The following is an 18,735-nucleotide window of genomic DNA, read 5'->3' as shown; positions in this document are numbered from 1 at the left end:
AGATTGAGTCACTCTTAACCTGAAGCCTTTTTATCTTACATAGTAAATTAAGATTATCAGCAACAACATTAGTTATATATTTCTCCTGAATTCTCTGCCTGAATTCGGGATGGATTTGTGCTAGCATATGAATGCTTCACTGGTCTTTGAAGACTAAAGAGTTCAATCGTGTGAATATTTACATGATTCAGACTTTCATTGGGATACACACATCATGACACCAAGGCTATGACAGGTGATGTTAATCTTTTGTAAGCTAACTAATGGTAATAAATCAGAGTTTACAGAGTTTAGTCGTTTTTAAAAGTTAAAAACTTCACGTAGCTACAAATCAATACATTACCTCATCAATCTGCATCCTGCAAAAAGTTGCCTTGAACAAAGATAAGTAGTGTTAAACAGAGGATTTATATTTTGTTTGTTTCCACCAAGCGGCAAACTCCGGTCTCAAACGATGAAGCCAATGCGGAAGTGCTATAAACTGCAGTACATCGAGAATCCGCTTGAGGCTGGCTGCAGAAACACCGGAAACTACGTAGATATGAATGGTCTTTGCAGCATTAATAAACATGTTTACAGCCTGGTTCAAAAAACGTCTTGGCCCTATGAAGCTAATCTCTCTAATGGCACACACTGTACGGGGGGTGAATTTTTTTCTAACGTGACGGTTCAGAAGATATTAAGATTACGAGTTTTGCCCAAATAAGGACATGACTGACGTGACTCCTGGTCGGGAACACACAGCCATTGGCTAAGGGGCTCACACTACGTCACACTCTGCCTGGTTGAGTTCCACATTACCAATATGGCTGCTGCCGTCGATTTGCTTCAAAACAGCTCTCAGGAACAGATGGGTGACATCACGGATACTACGTCCATATTTTATACAGTCTATGGCTGTTTCCGAAATGGCCTGCTACATACTACTTACTAATGTAGTAGTCAGTAGGTATTTCCTACTACATACTGCATTTGAATTTAGTATGTAGTGTGACTGTTCTGTTCGATCTGTCATGCAGCATGCTGAGCCAGACGTCGCTGGATTTCCGGTTTCGGAAAGCGGAAGTAAACAACGGCGAAGCCGATAAATAAAATGCTTCTTTAGCATCACTTATGATTTAAAAAGTTAGGAAGTGGTTTATATGTAATTTGATAACTTTCAAAGCACCCAAAAACGAATTTCCCCCCGTCAAAAAATAAGGAAAAAGAAAAAGCAGAACGAGCGCTGTGCATTGTGGGAAACAGTACGCGAGGCAGACTGGTCTGATGCATGCTGAGATATTTTCCCGAATCAGTAGACATCCGGGGAGTTTTAGCATACTGCAGATTTTGCTCTCGTTCACATACTACTTACTACATCCTGAATTTTGGACAAATCAGTACGTACTGCTAGTATAGTAGGCGATTTCGGAAACAGCCTATGGTTTCCACATGCTAGTGAGAGCCACATTTTTACCACACTTGATGATCACACTCATGGGAAATGCAGTCTTCAACTTGAAAAAGCACTACCCATTTCATCCACCAGAATCAACACAACATGAAAACTCCTTTAAATGCCTTCAAATGAGTCAATGTGTTCTCATCACCGGTAATCAGATCTATTCCGATGGGCAATATCTGGCAGCATGAAGAGCACACTGTGAAGAATAAATGGAAGAACTTGTCTTTTGTTTTGTTTGTTTGATGGGAAAGCCACGAAGAGGCTGCACATGTTGTACGTCACACACACACTTAATATGTTTATTTTTCATTTTTACATCGTATAAGACTTCCAAAAGCCTTATTTTTATTTTTACATGAGTAAATAAAAAATGTAATGAAGCCCAGGACAATCTAAGAATTTACAGCAAGTTTCTGAATTAGATTTTTATGAGGCTCAGGCATCGACTAAGGTTTTAAATTTTGTTTAATTTATCAGCCTGAAGACCCCGTCAGCATAGAGGGTCACTAATTGGACATCCAACAAACTGATGCAGATATTTGATTTAACATAATGAAACCAAAAACTTAATTCTGCAGCAGATTCTGATTTATTCTGCTGTGTGACAAGGTCAGCTGTACTTTAAGGGCTTTATTTATATTAGTGAATCTATAATAGCACAATTTTTTAAAGGCTGCTTTTGACTTTTTGGTTAAACCCCCATTTATCAAACACACCATAGCCCACCTCCCTGCCTTTAAATATTCTCTTAAGTCTGGAAGGATTGGGGGGACTGAGGTATCAGGTTGCAGACCCAGTCCGTTACCTCTCCATTCACTAAGTGACCTCTGAAAATGTTTCATTCATGCCTTTTTGACCCCCAGACTTTGGTGAGCCATCATCCTCACTTAAATCTGACAGCATGCCCTGAAGAAGTAAGAGCAGCCTCTCCTCTCTGAGAAGACCCACACTGCAAGTTATTTCTAATGAATTCATTAAAGAATACAACATCATCAATTCATATAATTATAACATTTAGTTATATTCACATAAAAATGAGTTATATGACAAATTAAGCAATAACTTTAAGATATTTCCATTCAATATATATGAGATTAAACTACAACAGCAACACAAAAATAAAACCCCAAGGCTCTTAGGTAGTGTAAGTCTTGTAGGTGTCTGTGCAGCCCTTAGTGGTGTCTGTGTCAGTGGGCTGCTCTGTGAGTGCTGGTGTGGATGTCTACATAAATATAACTAGTCCCCAGACTCGAGCTGCGCTGTGTTCATTGTGTCCCTGATGGTGAGAAAGGAAAAGATGAGGAACACTGATAATGTCACACAGGACTAAGTGCCTCTAACAGGAAAAGGTTGACTATTAATAACGCTTGATAGCTCAGAAGAACTTAAAGCATGTTGAGGAGTTTATTTTAAAGTTTTAATGCATTAGAGGAGATTTTTCTCATTGTTGCTTCTGTCTTTAAAATCTTTATTTTACTGATTCTTTAACCCTCCTATTATCCTTGGGGTCAATTGGACCCCATTCAATGTTTAACGTCTCTAAATTAATGACTAACATAATTTATTTGGCTTCATATTTCATGACTTTTACTAATTTAATGTGGAAAACTTGGAAAACATGAAATTAAAATGTTCATATGTTCCAATTTAGTGTAAAAGAAATTACACATCAGTGTTCCTTGGGGTCAATTTGACCCCAGGCTGTTTTAGCTGTATATAACATAAGAAATATCAACATTTTACACACATTAGTTTTGGTTGTTTTGAATGATATTGAGGTCACTATAACCAAGGACACTTCCACATGTGACTGCAGGAGCTGGGATCGAACCTCCAACCTTTAGATTGAGATATAATATTTCCAGCCACCATGTCTCTGAAGACATTCAATGATGTGTCTTAGACTTAGACTTAGAACCTTTATTTGTCCACAATGTGGAAAATTGCCTTCGGCTTCACAGACAAACAGACAATACAACATTTTTTAGACAAAAACAGAGAGAGTGCTTGGGGATTCTTCCTGGTGATTGCCAGCAGAATTCTTTTAAGGAGCTAGTATGAAAAATATAAAACAGGGACGCTGGTGGCCTAGCGGTCTAAGCGCCCCACATACATAGTCCTCGTCACAGGGGTGGCCGGTTCGATTCCCGGCCGGTCGACCATTTCCTGCATGTCTTCCCCCACTCTCCACTCCCCACATTTCCTGTCTCTCTTCAGCTGTCCTATAAAATAAAGGCAAAAAGCCCCAAAATATAACTTAAAAAAATGTACATATATAAAACATATCCATATGTACATACACATACATAAGAACACATATGCATACATATATGTGGATATCCTGTCCTGTGTCATGTTTTGATCACATAGAAACAAGGCAGAGCTGACGAGAGCATGACAAACTCTCAGCAGTTTATTCTTTATTCTTTGTTCAGATCCCCATTAGCTGCCACTAACGCAGCAGCTGCTCTTCCTGGGGTCTACATAAAACAAATCATAACATACAAAATATACATAAAATACAAAACTAAAAATTCTACAAACATTACAAAGAAAAACTGTGAATGCTATATAGAAATAAAATACAAAAAAACAGAAAAATGCTACAGACATGAAATTCAAAAAACAGAAACATGCTACAAACATAAAATAGAAAAAATGAAAATGCTTCAAACATGCAATAAAATATATCAAAAAACAAAACAGTATGTTTACTAAAATTCATTAAAATTCATTAATGTTAGAGTTATGATTAAGGTGTTCCTTTAAGAGTCTTTTAAAACTGGCTTTAATGGGGCCTTAATTATAGTGACTGGTAAATTATTCCAAAGTGTGATGGCTCTATACATAACAGATCTGCTCACCGCATCAGTTCTTGGTCTCTTCTTAACTAAATGACCCTGAACAGCCTGCTTGATGTTCTGTTTTAAAATAAAGTCCTTCTGAATGCTTTAAATTTTGTTTATGCTTGAAATATATTTTATTTAAAGTGTTATTTAGGTAGTCAACAAAGAAACATAAAGTACCTGACACATAAACCTGGGTAACAATCAGTTTCTGGAGGGTCAAATTGACCCCATGGATAAAAGATGTTAGTATATTTGAGGGTAACTTACAGGAGGGTTAATATGGATGTGGGTTTTTTAAAGTTTGAATCCACTATGAGTTTTTCAGCATTGCTGCTTCACCTGTTTGATTTTTTTTTTAACTTTTTTTTTCACAGATTAAAAAAAAAAGAGAGGTAAAAAAAAATATGCAAAAAGAAAACGAATAAAACCCAAAGAAGAAAGGAAATCAAATCTCTAAATCCAAAGACCTGCACAATAGGATCCTTGCCTGTTCACGGACGGCCCTCTCTGTGGGCGGTGCGCTTTAAATGACAAGAACTCAAAGTAGACTGGAGGGGAACCGGTGAGAGAAATAAGTTTAGAGAAAAGCCAGAAGTGGAAGCAGGCTGGAGGACAGTGGACTATTAACAGGGGGGGAGACTCCGGCCTCTGAGTCTGCTGCTGCTGTGGAATACAAACATCTGGATGTACCGGGGGAGCGCGCTGGAGCTCCGTGAACATGTTTAACTCGAACAGTGGGGTGAGTAATAACCCACAGCTTACTGTACACTTGGTCTACTGTGCATGGAAATCTCTGCTTTTATTAATTATTATTATGCTCCCAGAGGAACTTCATGCTCTTCCTGTAGACTGTATTATTTATTCATTTTACAGCTGGAGAGAAGCTTTTTTTTTCACAAGTCAGTTTTTCTATCTTAGGTTTGTAGCATTTCCAGTTGTTGTATCTTACATTTTTCTGTTCCTGTGTTTCATGTTTGTTGCATTTTAGCAGCTTTTTATTTCATGTATATTTTGTATGTTATGTTTGTTTTATGTGGACCCCAGGAAGAGTAGCTGCTGTTACTGGCAGCTAATTGGGATCTGAATAAAGGCATAAGGAATTCTGGTTGCAGGCTACAATAAACTTTTCAACATTACATCATAGTTTCATAGTGTAATTGTATTTATCATTAAATTATATACATAAATAGACCCATATAGAGGCAATATCCGCTCTATGCAACACTGTAAAATACAGCTACTCTGCTAATAAAGTGGTTTTAATTTGCTGCCACATTATTATCCTCACGTCATATAACCAAGGGTAATAGGCCAGCAACTTCACCATGCAATCTAAATAAGTGACATCATATAGGCCTATGTTAAAGTCACTTCGCTATTATTTATTTATTTTAGGGAAACCTGACATTTACTGAGCTCATTAAAGGGTGTCAGGCCTACCAGGTGAAATCAGGGAAATTGATTTTAATGATTGTAAAACAGTATAAGTGCTGCCTGTCTAATCTTTATTTTTATTTTTTTAAAACAATTTTATTTTTCATATCAATCAATCAATGAAGCTTTATTTATATAGCACCTGTCATACAAATCAAATGCAACCCAAAGTGCTGTACAGCGATTGAAAAATGAGAAAGAAGCAGAAATGAAACAATGGCAAGACATATTAGGGGACAATAATAATAAGAAGAAGAAAAATAGTAATAATACAAATTAAAAATAGGAACAGCATGAAATAAAATAAAATAAAATAGAGACCAATGCACACCAAAATAAAATATGTGTAATTAAAATAAGTTAAAGCATTAAAATTAAGAATAAATAAATAGTTAAAACAAATAGATTTTATAAAATATCAATAAAACTGAGTAGATAAATAAAAATTAAATAAGTGAAGTCATGAAGCACATTACAAAAAAAAAAAGAACACAGACACAGACAATCCAAATAAGTGACATTATACAGGCCTATGTTAAAGCCACTTGGCTATAACTTATTTTAGGGAAACCTGACATTTACTGAGATCATTAAAGGGTGTTAGGCCTACCAGGTGAAATCAGGGGAATTGATTTTGCATAGGCTCAATTGTTTTGTTGAGTATTTTATTGTGTACCATCTCACTAAAAGGTGATCTAAAAGGTACTTTAGTCTGCATCAACAGCGGTCTATATGTGGATAATGTAATCTAATAAAGCACAGTAATTCTAATATGATCTATATGGTATAAAGTAACTCATGGGGGAATCTATGAAGTTTTGATTTCATGTATTTTAGTTATTTTAATTTTGCCCACAACGTTTAATTTAGCCTATATTTTAAAAATAGGCTACATGCAAGACAGTTTATTTTTTTATAGCTGTTTTGTTGTGCAAAATATCGCATAACATCCTAAGGGAGGCATCAGAACCACTCCAACAATCTCTGCACACCTGGCCCAGCTGATGGCTCTTTACCTCATCACGCGTGCGCAGCTGAAACCAATCAGTCCAAATCGAATTCACCTGCTCACGCGACCGGTCCCCATTTTCTTCAACTTGGATATATTTTTATTTGCAAAAAGCTACCCACTGTTTTCAAATGCTCTCTGTAGAATAAAGCGAAAACACTTCAGTAAGAGTGGATAACATGCAAACACGTGTCCAAATAAATGAACCCAGGCACAGATATGTACAGGCCGACAGAGCATGTGTTTTTGGGGATGAGCTCTCTGGGTGTGTGGGGTAATTATACCTGCCCTGTTGTCATGGATATACAGTATGAGGGGAGGTTAGCTCACCTTGTCGTCATTGTGCATCATGGACTTCACTGACAGCATGTCGGAGGGAGACAGGCGACCCACGGAGGCTGTGTTCACTCAGCTGCAGGGGAATCTGTTTTTCGACTCAGTAGGTGTTCTCACAGAATAATGAGTTTACACACACTTTAGAAAATGAACGGTACATGCATAGAGGTCTATTCTGCAGAATGTTTGACCTGATATAAATCCAGACGCTCAGAAGCTGACCAAGCAGCATTGGTATTTGAATGGCACACATTACGCATGTTAATAGTTTGATAATGTCTCAAACTTTCTCCTCCGTCAGGGTTCCTCTGGGCCTGAAGATATCTTCGACGAGGACTGCTACTCTCCGTCCTCCCTGTCCTCGTCCTCCTCCTCAGTCCCCACTGTGGCCTCCCTGCCGGGGAGGACTCTGTGCACCTCCTGCGGCAAGGAGATAGCGGACCGATACCTCCTCAAGGTCAGACTCACACACTGCATGAGGGCAACATTAATCAACAAGTGAGAGTATAGTGGGCTACTTACTGAGATGTTGGCTTTCCTGTTGTAGGTTTTGCTCATTTCATTGAAGTAAATCTGTTTTCTGGTATTTGTTCTGGTTTTATTCAGTGAGAGGCCTTAATGATTTCATTCTATGGTAAAGGTGTCACCAAATACCTTCAGTAGTGACTTTTCTTTGCAGCACAAATAATAACTCATGCAAAAGGTGAAATATTTTCAGGTTTAATGATTGTAAAACAGTATAAGTGCTGCCTGTCTAATCTTATTTTTCATATGAAATCATGAAGCACATTACAAAAAAAAGAACACAGACAGACAAAAAGGAAAAAAACCCACTAAACACTAAAGTGGGAGATATTGAAGTATTACATGATTAATTTAAGTCGATAAAAGGAAATAATAATAGTAATAATTCCCAGTCTATTCCACTGCAGGTATAATTGATAACCACTTGTCGCCAAGATACAAACTGAGGGGGGACCACTGTTTGATAAAGTCATCAAGGGTTCCTTGTAGTACATGGGATAATCTCTTGTGAGGAACAATAGGTAATAATTTGTCGTACCATACTGACAATGTAGGTGGATGTGCATCAAGCCAGGCTTGCAAAATTGAAAGGCGGGCGGCGTACAACATAGTATTGAGCAGTTCAGCCTTTGGACCAGATAATGAGCTAATACCAAAAATACACAGCTTTATTTTAACTGAAAATGATGCACCATAATTCATTATTTTATGTATTTATTTAAAGGGACAGTTCATATTAATGAACATTTCAGCGTTGCATCAATGTAAATATGCCAGAGTTAGCCATAAGGCTAATTTTCATCTGTAGTTCCCAGCAGGTCGAAACAGAATTCATGGAAACAGCACATCATGATATCATGACAAAGAAAACAACAATACATCACAAGAGCATATATAAGTTATGCAAAAGTGCAAGTAAATGCACTAAAGTGCCGTTCAGCATAATCAAGTAATATGTCCTGAGTTTGACCAACTAAACATGGACCAACATATCAGAATATCACACAAGTTCAAATGCATACATTAAACCTTTAAGATAACACACACACAATACACCCACACCCACACACACAAAGGGAAAGAGAGACAGCAATGGATACAGATTAGTGATTACCGATCTGATGTGTCTTGAGCTATCGTTTAAGATGGGTTGTGAATGTGGGGGAAGTGGGGCATTCCCTTATTGCAGACAGCACAGATTGACTAAATATAGTATGGCTATATGGTATCACACAGTCTCCTCTAGTGCAGGCTCTGGTTGCGGTTCTGTCACTAGATTTAAGTTTAATATATTCACAGAGAGGCGGTGGAGCAAGTCCATGCAAGATATTGTAGATCGAGCAGACAAACTTCAACTTTTTAAAAATGTAAAAATTAAGGAGGTGATGTTTCTGAAGTATGATGCAGTGATGGAAACTAAGTGGTTTTCTGTCAAAGACCTTTAGTGCTTTTTTGAAAAGAGATTCTATTGGTTTGAGTGTTGTTGCATTTGTATTTGACCAGTTTGTTCTACAGTATTCTATATGAGAAAAGATCATAGAATGAAGAAACATCCAGGCAACATGTCATTAATGATAAAACATGTAACTAAAAAAAATCTCATTCATGCATCAAATGCCTGAAAACCGGATTTTACTCATCTTTAGCAGTCTCATCTTTTTTTCCATCCAAGGTAAACAACCTGTGCTGGCATGTGCGCTGCCTCTCGTGCAGTGTGTGTCAAACATCTCTGGGGCGACATGTGAGCTGCTACATCAAGGAGAAGCAAGTTTTCTGCAAACTAGACTACTTCAGGTAGGTCACACCTAACACAACTTATACTCCAGTGTTATTTTAATAGTAGCCTACACATATCTGTCACTTAAACAAAAAGGATGCATTAATTGATTTCAATAGTCATTTTATTTGTGTGGACATGAAAAGACCATCTAAGAGTATCAGTTTATAAGAAACTTATTTTGAAAAATTGGAAAAATAAGGAAGCACCTACGCTTCAAATGTGGAAAACACTCATGAAATATTATTTGAGTATTGAAAGGACAATATCGGAGGACAGCAATAAAGGAAAACTATTTGACAGTATATGGAGCAAGATTTATGAAGCTCTGTAGACGAGAGAAGCCACAAAGTCACCTGAGTACCATAAACATTAAGGAACCCCCCTCAGACTTGTTGTATTAGCGCACGTGTGTGTGTGTGTGTGTGCGTGTGTGTGCGTGTGTGTGTGTGTGTGTGTGTGTGTATGTGTGTGGGTGTGGGTGTGGGTGTGTGTGTGTGTGGGTGTGTGTGTGTGTGTGGGTGTGTGGGTGGGTGTGTGGGTGGGTGTGAGGGTGGGTGGATGTGGGTGTTGGTATTAGTGTTGGTGTGAGTCTATATGTCGGTGAAGGTGTATGGTGGACAAGTGTAAACATGTCAGAGTGGGTGTAAGGGATACCCACTACCTGTGAGATCAAATTAATATAACTGTAATGTGAATGAACAACACAGAATCTATGAAATGAAATTTGATTTCTTTGTTTTGTTTCTGTCTTTTGCTTGTTTGTTGTGTTTTTATTTGTATTTTATTTTTTATTATTTGGAATCAAGACGACTAATTATTTGAATCACAGGATGTACTGATGTATTTGGACCTGTACACTCAATAAAATAGAATTAAATAAAAAAAAAAAGAGTATCAGTTTATAATCTCAGTATTTATAGATATTGATGTGGTCAGTGTTTGAGTGAGGAGAAGAAAACTGTACAAAGAGAAAAGCAGGCTCAACAGATGAAGCACTGTGAAACAGGAATAAATACACACATGGACGAAATTGTTGGTACCCTTCTGTTAAAGGGGACATATCACGCTTTTTTCATAAATATATATATTGGTCTAAGAGGTCCCCAAAACATGTCTTTAAAGTTTATGCTCAAAAAAACACTTTGAAATCAGATTTTGGCATGCCTGAAAAGTCCTCTTCTTCAATCCTCATCAGAACACTCTGTTTTCCCTCTGACCACGCCCCCTCAGGAAGTGGATGTGCCTCGGCTGTCCAGCACGTTGATCTAATGTTTACATGTTGGCTGAATATACACGGCTGCTCAGAGATCGCGTTACTTCAACCCTCTGAATCTGATCCTGACGGAGAGGCGCCTGTAGCAGGACCTTTCTGAACGATTGGTCATAGATTTAGTGTTTCTTGTTGTTTTATTTATCAGTATGTCGACGTGGGTCTTGGTACACAGCTATGAACATGTAGCTATGTGGCTATGCTAACTAGCGCTAGCACTTATCCATGATAAATAAAAATCATCCACTAGATCTTCAAATCTGCAGACGTGGGGAGTAAAACTGATCTCTACCAGAAAGGCAGCGGGACCTTTCTGAAGGATTGGTCACAGATTTAGTGTTTCTTGTTGTTTTATTTGTCAGTATGTCGACGTGTGTCTTGGTACACAGCTACAGCTACGACATGTAGCTATGTGGCTATGCTGACTAGCGCTAGCACTTTTCCATGACAAATAGAAATCATCCACTAGATCTTCAAATCTGCAGACGTGGGGAGTAAAACCGACCTCTGTGTTTATTAAGAAAGCCTACAACTAGCATGCCTCTCTCCTAAGCTCCTTGTTAGCACACATTTGTGCAGGTAATGAAAAACGGAGGAGGGATTCAGTATTATTTTATACAGTCTATGGGCTGAACAAGCTCCGAGCTCTGACTCCGTGACAGACCGGATATTGTTGTTACGTAACAAAAACACGGAAGTCTGAAACGGCTCGTTTCACACACATTTACAGAAAGGTGTAGAAATCAAAACAGGGGCAGAATGGATTTTTTTCATTCTCGGGGGGTTTGTAGACAGGGACACATATTTCAGGTAGAGAACCATTAAAAAGTCAATTTTGCATGATATGTCACCTTTAAAGACAAAAAACCCACAAATGTCACTGAAATAACCTGAAACTGACTAAAGTAATAGAATACAAACATTTACTGAAAATGAACTAATGAAAATCAGACAGATTTCTCTCTAATCTCCTGAGCCCTCTCTCTCCTTAGCTTTCTGTGGTTTAGGTTCAGTATGGTACACACCTCCTCACTACTTTTCACCCTTTAAATAGGCAGACTGACTGATTGCAAGTTTGAAGACACCTGTGTTGCTACTAAAAGGACACACCTAAGTTTAAAATGTCTCTATGGTAAAACTATTTTCTATCTTTTCGAGGGATATCATCATTTTTGTCCAGACCAGTTTCATTAGTTTGTTTTTTAAAATGATTCTGTTGAACCAAAATTCAAAGGTAATGTCTGATTCGTTACATTTTTATTTTTTATTACCTTTTGTCAGTTTCAAGTTATTTAAGTGACATTTGTGGGTTTTTCTGTCTTTAACGGAAGAGTACCAACAATTTTGTCCATGTGTGTAGATGATACATGTTCTGTCAGTGAGCGAACAGAGGACGGTATTCTGCTTCTGCCTTTCAGCCTGAGGTTCAGTGTTGATGTTTGAACTGAAATGATATCGAATAGATTTTTTTATTTGAACATATAAAAAGAACAAACCTACAAACAGACACAAAAAAGCAAACTTTAAAAAATGTATTAAACTGTTTCCTACACACCTTATCTCCGTGATATAATAATCCAGTCAGCTTCCCTTTTATATAAAAACATAAACAATAATCATGTCTTTTTAAAGATTAGTTTATTCCATCCGTTTCTTATTGACTTTACTTGATAATTCTGCATAAATATATATTTTACATTATAAAGATATAAGTTCAGACCAGTTACCTTCATTTTTTTGTATGACAATACACATGCACAGGCATATATCCTGTAAATCTATACATAAATATATATGTATATCTACACATCCACAAACATACGCATGCATACCTACATGCTAGTTTACAAATAAACATACATATACCTATAAATAATTATTTACATATTCATAGATACATATTAATACAAGCACAATAACCAATAACTATGAATCCCTGCCATCACCTTCTTTTTAAATTAAACTTTCCCCTCAAATTATAAACCCCATCTTGTTCCTTGAACAGGTTTTGAATATTTCCTGGTGAAATATTGTGTTTTGCTTTAATTTCCATTAGTGCTGTTTGACTCTTGACTGTAAGAATAATGGGTTAGTGTGATCCAGGTATCGGGCATTGTAAATTATTCCTGTTGGCCTCATTTGGAGTATAAATATTGAATGTCAAACGTCAGCACAGTAACTTAAATATGGTAAACCCAGAGAACAGTGCAGAATGTGAAGTGATTTGTGGTGCAGGATATGAAATCAGGTAGGCTGTGCTTCGCCACATTTTGATACATGCATTGGAAAGACTTGTCAAAGTGGAAGAAATGAGGCCAGCAGTGCTGTATCTCTCCCCTGCACTTCAACTGTTAGTGTATGTTTCTGTGTTTTCTTTGGGTTTTAGACTAATTTTGTAGTCTCTGTATATATGCAGGAGAAAGACTTATAACTATCAGTGAATAATGAATCAGCAGGAAATCCTGTCAGTCAGGTTATCTGAAGAGTCTTGATCCTCTGCCTCTGCTTCTGTCTCACATCTGTGCTCAGGAGGTATGGGACTCGCTGTGCCCGTTGTGGCCGTAACATCCACTCCAGTGACTGGGTGCGGCGGGCTCGAGGCAGTACCTTCCACCTGGCCTGTTTCTCCTGCACCTCCTGCAAGCGCCAGCTGTCCACTGGGGAGGAATGTGGACTTCTAGAGAACAGGGTCTTCTGTCGACCCCACTATGACGCCATGATGGAGAACATCAAGCGTGCTAAGGATAGTGGTGAGTGTATGCGTGGAGTGATGATTGGATAATGGATGGGTAACAAGGGTCACCAGAGGCTTATTTATAGCACAATATCAATATTTAAATGTGTCTAATAACAGATGGTTATCATCAATACTGGTTTATTTCTGCAGCCTGACCACAAGAGTGAACAAATCTGCATCTCTAAAGTTAAAAAAAGCTCAGCTTTAGATGCCCCCTCGAGGACCTCTTGTAACACTATATGATCCATATGCCATCCCTGATCTTTGTAGATGATGTCTCTTCTCCTTTAGACCAACCGAGCATAGAGGAAGAGGTGGGGAACAAGGAGGAGTCCAGCACAATGCCCAGACCTGCCAAGAGGGCCAGGACCAGCTTCACTGTTGACCAGTTACAGGTACGGCCCACCACTGACTGTACTATGTGCAACTTCCAGTAAGGACTGAGGCTATCCTCTACTGTGATATATGACCAATGGTGTTTTCTGCCCTCTGGTGTCAGTGTTAGGTAGTGCATTGTATTTCAAAACATTCTCTGTGTGGTCATCTCATGGTCATGCCCCCCTCTGTTATCTCTACATGTGCAGGTGATGCAGACTCAGTTTGCTAAAGATAACAACCCAGACGCCCAAACGCTCCAGAAACTGGCAGAGAGGACGGGTCTGAGCCGCAGGGTTATTCAGGTTAGTATCAGTGCTGCCTCTGAGAGAGTTCTCCTCTCATCAATGTTGTTTATATGACTAAGAATTAACTTCAGTTGCATGAGATTAAATTGTGTACTCAGGCTCTGTGCAACAAACAACATATTAGGTATTAAGGTGCACTAAAGCTGTAAATGCATCGTCAGTGAAGAAGTGCCTGAAACTTTAGCAGGGTGATATTTAACGACTCAAAGACTTGAAGATAAATTAAATTCAACTAACAGCCGAAGTATTTGTATCTTTGAATTAAATTAGGCTCTTCCCTTTGTGCTTTAAAGGTGCAGTGTGTAGTATTTAGGGACATTTAGCAGAGCAGATTTGCTAGAAATGGAAATGAATGTTCATAAGTGTGTTTAAACCAGTGAAGAATCAACTTAATATTTTGTTTCAGTGAACTTAGAATGAATCAGCATGCCAGCATAAGTAACAGGTCCCCTTCCACAGAGGCTGTCATGTTGTACCACCATGTTTCCACAGTATAGAACAGACATCTAGTAGCATATGCCTTTTTTGTATTTAGTGGCTGTGCGAAATGCTCTGAAGAGGAAGAGGAAGAGAGGGGTCTTTGTAGGGCCCGGGAATTTGTATTGATAGGTGTTTCTTTACAGAGCTCAAGCCCTGTGATTGGTTGGCTAGGCGGCATTGTATTTCATTTCCTCCTCTCTATTCTTCCCTGTAATCATGTCTGTATGATAAACAGCAACATGTATCAGCTGTAGATTAACATAACAGATGACCAGACTATCAGAGAGATGCTATAGCAGTTATTAATCCTTTCTCTTGGCAGGTTTGGTTTCAGAACTGCCGAGCTCGTCAAAAGAAATACATCAACCCAAATCCAGTCTGCTCCACTATGATGACATCACTAACTCCTGGTCAGATGACCCCACCTCTGATGGAGGATCTGCAATACACTACTTATATTTCCCCAGACGCACCACTCCTCACTTCTCTGACTTACATGGATGGTAAGAAACATTTTCTTTTTTTTAAGTTATATTTTTGGCCTTTTTGCCTTTATTTTATAGGACAGCTGAAGAGAGACAGGAAATGTGGGGAGTAGAGAGTGGGGGAAGACATGCAGGAAATTGTCGACCGGCTGGGAATCGAACCGGCGACCCCATGCAACGAGGACTGCAGCCTCTGTATGTGGGGCGCTTAGACTGCTAGGCCGCCAGCGCCCCATAAGAAACATTTTCACACACATTTACAGTATATAGTCTGAAAACTCTCATTTCTGAGATGACAAAAACTTTTTACTGAACAAGCATCAACATGAACCAGACTCTGTTTGTTTCTGAAAGTCTAATACATTTAGCTAAATACCAAAATGAATGAACGTCCAATTAAATGTTTGCTTTTGAACATAATAAGCTACACAAATGTCCGGATGCTGTCACAGTTTGGTTAAGGACAAACAAATTTTACACATTCCCAATATCTCAATGAACGATGGGACGGTCCTACAGGGAGGTCTGCAGATGGTTTAAAGTCATCCTCTAAGCCCTCATGCACATTATGTTTTAAATCTGGGCAGCCCTAAGCTCACACACTTGGTGAAATATGATGATTAGGATTGTGCTAATAGAATAGCAAGGGGTTGTCACAAAGCTTGGCCCACATCTGGGGGAGTCATGTTATCATTCCAGTTCTTGAATTTGAGGTTATCTTTGAAAAACATGTAGTGCCAGGGTCATTGTTACAGAAATAACCAGTGGCGGACTATAGACGTTTTCATTACTGAAGTCAAAGTATAGATCCTCCTGGTCAAACGTTACTCCAATACAAGTGAAAGTTGTTCAGTCAGATTATGACTTGAGTTAAAATCCTGGAGTACTTGCTTTTAAAAATACTGACATTTTCAAATTACTTTTTTTAGATATCTCTAAACGTATTTTCACAAAGCATGAGTGCAGTCAGGAATGCATGGGTGAACATTATTTAGAAAACATGACTTCATATCTAAAAAGTCTACCATGAATTATAAACTAAGTTACTACAAGCACAGACAAGTTTACAATGTTCATGTGGAACCAAAGCAGTGTGTTAGCTCCAGACCTCCACATGCTTTCTCAGGTTAGATGGTGGTGATGTTTTGTAGGCTGTGATGAAGTTTGTGTGGGAAACAGATCAGAGATTTACAACAATACAAACAATCAGTCTGTATTTCAAAAACCTCAAACGTGGGTTTAAAATATGGCCGTGGTGCTCAGGTAGAGAATCATCATCCATCTCAGTCACAGCCATCATCACCACGACTAAATGAACGGACTGATCTGAAAAGAAAATTCATCAGCTGACTTCAAAGCAAAAGTAGTGAGTAACTAGAGCATTGATAGAAATGCAGTGGAGTCAATGATATTTGTCTTTCTAATGGAGTGGAGCAAAAGTAACAAGTTTGGATACTCAAAAAATGTACTTAAGGACAGTACTCAAGTTTTTTTTTTCACTAAATTGATCATTATTTTATTTTTTTCTCCAGTTATTATTATTTTTTTTCCCCCTATAAGAGTACAGAGCAGGGGATGAGATGCAGCAAATGCCAGAACTGAAACTGGTGACCCCTGCAATGAAGACTTAAGCCTCTGTATATGGGACAAGCGCTTTAACCACTAAGTCAAACCGGGGGCATTAAAATTGAAATCTTAAACATCAGAATCATCCCTGACTTTTTACAATCCATGCATCAGTTTTTGGAGCTGAATAACAGCTGTGCTTAATTCATTTTTATGATTTGAAATGTATTTGTTTTTACAAACATTCAAATAGACACACAATAATGACAATACAATAAAAAAAATATATACAGTACTCAAGTAAATTTACTGTTACCGTCCAAAACTGGAAAAAACAAACTAATTTTATGGTCTCTTTTATGGTCTGTTGATGAACACTCACATTTGTCTTTCCTTCTTTTGATTCCCTCAGTCCAAAACCCAGATCCACTTTTGCTTCAGCCTCTCATATCCCATTCATTGACACAGCTGCCAGTCAGCCACGCCTGAGCCACAGCCCGCCTCCTCAAACAGAAGACATTGATTGGCTGACTGGAAGGTAAAGAGCTGATCCCAGGTCTTCCATGAACAGAGGATTGGATGATTAAATGTCAAAACAAAGAAAAGAAAGTACAATCATAAGTTTAATTTCTGAACCATTCAGGTGCTTGATGAATTCGGGTCAATGAATAACTTCCTGCAGAGTTCACATGTTAGAAAGTCAAGCCAAACACAGGTGTTTATGAGATGAACCCTGTGTTTACATGTATGTTATTATTTTTGTCTTTAATTTATTTGGAGAATTTAATGAGAAAAGGCACTTTGAGAATGATGTAAGCTTAAGTAAAGGTATTGTTTTCAGTTGGATGGTGTTTAGTTGGATGGTTGAATGTGTGTTTTAGGAGAACAGAAATGTCACCTCGGCCTCATGAAGACGGTATCAAATAGTTTTTCTTCTCTCATGACATATTCAGAGAGTGTGGTGAATCAAAACCACCAGAGATCACACACAGACTCCTCTGTTTCTTGATGATGTTTTGTTTGAAATTTGTCTCCATCTGGACCAATCTTCACCGCCGGGTGCACAGTTCATCGTTCTCCAAACATTCACATACTGTATCTCATTTAGGACACACAACACGTCTAATAGTATGCTTTTCTGTAGAGCATGTTATAAGGCTGGAGAACAAAAGAAATGTAATTGCTTTTCTGGATTGGGAATGTTAGAAGCCACTATAAGCCATGATTAAACTGCACACTGGGAAAAGATGGATTGTCTCATTTCATGTATAAGAAACTGGAAATAAAAGTTCATGGCTGCACCACAAAGCTGGATTTATTTCTCAAAGTTTACTATGCTTCTTGGAACAAGGCTTCACAAAGTGAGCCATGGACTGAACTACACGGGCTGCTTTTGCTCAGGTTATTCAGAGAATCTTAAATGTACCGTGAGGAGTGTTTATTTTCCTTTTCGACTGAGACCATCTGGTTAGATTCTACCAAAGCAGACACAAGAGACTTTTTCACATTTTCCCCATTCAAGTTTTAAAGTGAGTTAAAATGTTACAAGAAATCATTTTCTTTGCAGAATATTACACATGAATGATGAAGCAGAACTGAAGAGGTATATGACCCTTTTGTTAAAAGCCCCAAAAGATCGTCTTTTTTGAATTGGTGTGTATGTGGTTTCTGGTACTTCCGGAGCCAGCCTCAAGTGGACACTCGATGAACTGCAGTTTTTAACGCTTCCGCATTGGCTTAAATTCTCACGGCCGGAGGTTTAAGTCCACTGATCTTAAACTCAGTGGCAGAGAGTTCCTCTGATCTTACGCTTGGAGTTTGGAACAACCAACAAACTCTGATCAGACAACCCCCAGAGGCCTGCTTTGATTGTAAGGCTGCAACAACTCCTCCATAGAGACAGGTGCCTGTCCGTGCAAGGCTGTGAAGATAAAAATAAGAATCTTAAAATGAATTCTGAAGTTGATGGGAAGCCAGTGTAGAGATGACTACTGGTAAGAAGTCTGGTTGCTGTGTTTTGAACTTATCATAATCAATTTAGAGATGTTTTACTGAGACAGGTGAAGAATGAGTTGAAATGAGTAAGGTCCAGGCATAGACTGTAAATAAAAATGGACAGCGTTGCTCCGCCTCTTCC

General features: G+C 38.3%; 1 protein-coding gene across 2 annotated transcripts; it reads left to right on the top strand.

Annotated features, from left to right (window-relative positions):
• Positions 1-6,902: 6,902 nt before the first annotated feature.
• LOC117827277 (LIM/homeobox protein Lhx8-like) lies at positions 6,903-17,906 on the top strand. 2 transcript variants are annotated; one of them, XM_034703809.1, is made up of 8 exons: positions 6,903-7,175; positions 7,374-7,529; positions 9,270-9,391; positions 13,177-13,397; positions 13,655-13,779; positions 13,969-14,064; positions 14,870-15,050; positions 17,011-17,906. In XM_034703809.1, exons 1-8 carry the CDS (start codon positions 7,086-7,088, stop codon positions 17,085-17,087), a joined length of 1,068 nt encoding a protein of 355 aa, XP_034559700.1. In that variant the 5' UTR covers positions 6,903-7,085; the 3' UTR covers positions 17,088-17,906. The 2 variants fall into 2 exon arrangements, with proteins under 2 accessions (XP_034559700.1, XP_034559701.1); XM_034703810.1 differs by having other exon boundaries at positions 6,919-7,175; positions 13,676-13,779.
• The last annotated feature ends 829 nt before the right edge of the window (positions 17,907-18,735 follow it).

This window comes from Notolabrus celidotus, chromosome 15 (genome assembly GCF_009762535.1).
Source record: "Notolabrus celidotus isolate fNotCel1 chromosome 15, fNotCel1.pri, whole genome shotgun sequence".
NCBI lineage: Eukaryota > Metazoa > Chordata > Actinopteri > Labriformes > Labridae > Notolabrus > Notolabrus celidotus.
Note: the sequence above shows the minus strand (reverse complement) of the source record. Positions and strands in the feature narration are given on the sequence as shown.

Bases quoted from the DNA above. Each gene is read 5' to 3' on its own strand.
- LOC117827277 (XM_034703809.1), top strand. From the start codon at position 7,086: ATGGACTTCACTGACAGCATGTCGGAGGGAGACAGGCGACCCACGGAG. The intron at 7,176-7,373 runs GTAGGTGTTCTC...CTCCTCCGTCAG, and splicing joins GGAATCTGTTTTTCGACTCA to GGTTCCTCTGGGCCTGAAGA. The intron at 15,051-17,010 runs GTAAGAAACATT...TGATTCCCTCAG, and splicing joins TTCTCTGACTTACATGGATG to TCCAAAACCCAGATCCACTT.